The 4,276-nt window shown below is 45.2% G+C and overlaps 1 protein-coding gene across 1 annotated transcript in view; it reads left to right on the top strand.

Annotated features, from left to right (window-relative positions):
- cubn (cubilin (intrinsic factor-cobalamin receptor)) overlaps positions 1 to 2,830 on the top strand; it is an 88,336-nt gene extending 85,506 nt beyond the window's left edge. The window contains exons 64-66 of the mRNA XM_008291943.1: positions 107 to 272; positions 751 to 986; positions 2,623 to 2,830. Coding sequence (XP_008290165.1) covers positions 107 to 272; positions 751 to 986; positions 2,623 to 2,730 — 510 coding nt within the window. The 3' untranslated portion in view covers positions 2,731 to 2,830. The remainder of the gene's footprint in view (positions 1 to 106; positions 273 to 750; positions 987 to 2,622) is intronic.
- The last annotated feature ends 1,446 nt before the right edge of the window (positions 2,831 to 4,276 follow it).

The raw sequence follows: 4,276 nt of genomic DNA, 5'->3' as shown, positions 1-4,276 counted from the left end.
CATATATGGTGTCAATGGTGGTACTGTTTAATGTATGTTGTCTGCATCTGCTCTGACCAGGATGCGTCAGTGACTCGGTCAGTTCTAACACTGTTCTGTCTCTCAGATCCGTAACGGCAGTACAGCAGACTCATCACTGATTGGTCGGTTCTGTGGCAGCACCCTGCCGAGCCCCATCTTCCCACAATCCAACCTGCTTTACTTACGCTTCAAGAGCGACTTTTCCGTCACACGAAATGGCTTTGAGGCCACATGGACGTCCTCTCCTCAAGGTCAGAACTGAACTGTTTGTAGAATTGAATATAAAATTCATCAGACATCGTGTTTTTAGTCCAAGCATGCAGGTGTGATGAACAGACTTCAGTCAGCGTGAACCTGGTGCAGTAACAAGGCTGTCTAGAGGCAGATGGTGACAACAGGGTGTGTTACTACCACACCTCCAATGCAGAGTTCAAAGTCCTGCTTTGTGCTTTTATGTCAGTGAACACACACATCACTTTCTTCTACACTTTTTTTTTTCACATTTCATTTATTGTCACATTTGCATACGACCACAACATCCTGTACTCTGAGCTGTTTCATGGTCAGAACTTTTGTTCAGGTGAACTTTCTGTAGTGTTCTCATGGTTATTACTGCATCTGATAATATTTCTACATACATATGATAATAAGCAACGTCATTGTTCATGTCTTCCAGTTTGTTTATCCTAGCTTAGCTGAAGCGTTTTCCTTCACCATGTTTCTTTCTAGGCTGTGGTGGCACTCTGTATGGAGACCACGGCTCATTCTCAAGTCCCAACTACCCAGGAACCTATCCCAACCATACTCACTGTGAATGGGCCATCAGGGCACCCAGAGGTGATGTGGTGACCATCACCTTTGCCCAGATCAGTATTGATGACCCTGGAGATTGTCAGAATAACTTCTTAAAGCTGTATGATGGCCCAGATGATTCCTCACTGCCAGTTGGACCTTACTGTGGAATGGTATGTGACTCAACACAACAGCCTGCAATCTGCCAGTGAAGTGATCTGTAATCCAACCACAGAGCAGTTTCATGATGGAAATGACCCAGCTCTATATTTATGACATTAACGACCACTCTACCAGAATCAGAGTCCAATGTGGTATGTAACAGTAGTTATGTCGCGTGTTGTAAAGAAGAAGAATCCATTTTCTGTTCGATGCGCCTTGAGCCAGTAGATTAGATGAAACGTGGTGTTTGCTGATAGAGTAACAAACAGCTGACACATTTGAATAATAAATCTGTCCAAAATATTGACCCTAGTGTGATTCCATGTTGGGCTGCAGTTGTCTCGGTGGTTAGCACCGTTAGCGCCTCACAGCTAGAAGGTCGCCAGTTCACGTCCCGGTGAGGACACCCGGGATCTTCCTGCGTGGAGTCTCCATGTTCTCCCCGTGCAGCGTGGGTTCTCTCCGGGTTCTCCGGCTTCCTCCCACAGTCCAGAAACATGCTGAGGTTAATTGGTGATTGTAAATTGTCCGTAGGTGTGAATGTGAGTGTGCTTGGTTGTCTGTCTCTAAGTGTAGCCCTGTGATAGACTGGTTACCTGTCCAGGTGAACCTGCCTTCACCCTGAGTCAGCTGGGATAGGCTCTGCCCCCCATGACCCTGGTGAGGATTAAGGTGTAGAGATGATGGATGGATGGGTGGATGGATGGATGGATGGATGGGTGGATGGATGGATGGATGGATGGATGGATGGATGGATGGATGGATGGATGGATGGATGGATGGACACCATGTTACTGCCTCAGGAGTGTGACGTCGCCAGGCCATCCTCCACACGGCTCTGATAGCATCGATAGCAATGATTGTGTTCAAATGGATGATTAGCCCTGGAAACCAAGCAGACCTGCTTTTTTTGGACAATCTAATTGTCAGCTTGTTAAGGTTGTGGCTCGGAGGTTGTTTTCTATAGTGAAGGGAGTTGTGACAATGGTACCACACAGATAGTGAAGAGGGAGAAGAAAGCAATGAGAATGTGGAGCCAGTGGCGGCTGATATGAGACGCCTGCAGCTGGTGGTTCAGAGTATCATCCTGGTGTCTTCATCTCACAGCTCATTACAGCCAGGGCTAGGCTGAGTGACAAATACATGTGTTTCGATACATTTTTCACGTAGCTGCTTCATAGAACAACTTAATGTGAGCGTGTCCAGCTCGTCCACAGCTCTGGGAGGGTAGCAGGAACTGCACTGGTTCCTGTAATTCTCCTGTGAGGTTTTGAACGTTTCGATGGGCTGATGACGTCTGGATCGGTGAACAGGGAACGTAAACATTTCTCATGTGCTTGCAGTGTGTACATATATGGGACAACTAGTTCACTGACTGTTTCCATTTGTAGCTTAGTCGTGAGAAGTTTTTTCATGTGAGAAGAATATTTTGTCTTGGTTTTAACTGAGGGACAAATATGAGATTCCCCATTTACAGACATGCTGTATTCATTAGAAATAAGCCTTGACACTAATGTTGTGCATTTCCACATATTGTCTTTATTATAACAGTCCACGTGGCAGCTGACGAGTGAGATCATAGACATCCTGTGTTTCTATTTCTGATGGACAGTTTGCAGTTAGCTTCTCATCTCTGTGTTTGTTCAGGAAACCAACATCGCTCCTTTCAGGGCCTCCTCCAACCAGGTCTACATCGTTTTCCAGGCACAGTACTCCACTCTGCCGTCAGGGTTCAGACTCACCTGGAGCAGCTGAAAGACTGTCTTCTTCACACATCGCCTCACACACACACACACACACACACATACACACACACACACACACACACACACGTCATCATTTGCTGTGCGTCCAAACCAATGTCTTTAATAAATCTGTTGTATGTTTAAATAAATACATGATTCAAGAAGTACAACAAGGCTGCTGATTTTACTCTCTCTGGTCAAAATCAATGTACTATTTGAAAGAAAACATCCTTTTCATAGATTAAAATAAAAAAGTATGTGAACAGCTTTTTTTTTTTTTTGCCATCATAGCCATGTAGTGTCTGATGTTAGAAGTTATGAGCTGACCGGTAGGTCTTTGGTGCTGCATCCCAGAACTGACATGTTCACCTGCTTCACTCAAATTCCTCTAGAATATAAAGAATATTCAGAAGGAAATAGATTAAATCTCTGTATTTGCTCATATTCATTTAGTTTTGTATGTTTTTGAAAAAGAAATTCATGGAAGCTTCAAGTAGTTCTACTCAGAGCATCACAGCCAGGTCAGGACAAGGAGGATGCAGATATGGATCATAAAGGCCTTTATTATATATATATATCTATGAAGGAGGACAGGTACTCAACTAAAACCAGGTTTACTTTTGTATTTGTCCAATTCTGAATGTTTGTAACAAAGACATTTGTCAGAACTTCTGGTCAGAAACGACACATAAACCTTCGGTATATAGAAGCATAGAAAGCCAGACAAGATGGAAGACAGCAAAAGACTAGGCTTGAAATGTTGTTAATTAAATAGACACAGACTCAGATACAGGTGGGCAGTAAAGTCAGAAAAGGCTCATTAAACACACATACTTTGGTGCCAGAAGTGGAGTGGAAGAGGAAGGGAGCTGTGGTCACCCGAGCACAAACCAGATGACCTTAGACCAGACTAGCAGCCAGCAGAGGGGCTGTGGCTACGCTGGGACAGGAGACTGAACTACCTGCAACAACACAGACTCAGTGTTAGCAAGGCAATTAACCAGAACTTGGTACCACCAAGGTAGTCCAAGCAAGGCCTGGATCAGTGCAGCAACAAGACACTGGACTCACCACAGTGGCCTGAGTGGACACGCTGGAGTTGTTCAACGGTCGTCTGCGTCGTGTGGCGGTCTGAGCTCAGCTTCTATGGGGAGACATGATAATTTGCAGGTGAGCTGCTCCCCGCTGCAGGTGTCCTCCATCAGGTGGTCATCTGATGAGCTGCAACATGTTCCACACACACCTCACTGCCACGAAGCAGAGCTGGAGCTGAAGGCCTCTGTTAGCGCCTCCGTCTGTAACACCGACCGTCAGCGATGTCACCTCGCCTACGAAGACACCAGAAGGCTTGTCAGTGCCATTTGCCCATTTAAAGTTCTTTTAGTGTTTTCCGGCGAAACCTAATCTCATGGAGCAGCCTAGTGTGATGTTTTACCTTTTAAAAAACTCAGATCACATCAGGTCAGTCACTGACTGTCTTGGAGCAGCAAAGTTTTATTTTACTTTCAACCACAGTTCAGTCTCCCATCACAGCACATGTGCACCTTCCATTCCCA

This window comes from Stegastes partitus, unplaced genomic scaffold (genome assembly GCF_000690725.1).
Source record: "Stegastes partitus isolate 25-593 unplaced genomic scaffold, Stegastes_partitus-1.0.2 Scaffold771, whole genome shotgun sequence".
Lineage (NCBI taxonomy): Eukaryota > Metazoa > Chordata > Actinopteri > Pomacentridae > Stegastes > Stegastes partitus.
This window is presented reverse-complemented; position numbering and strand designations above follow the sequence as displayed.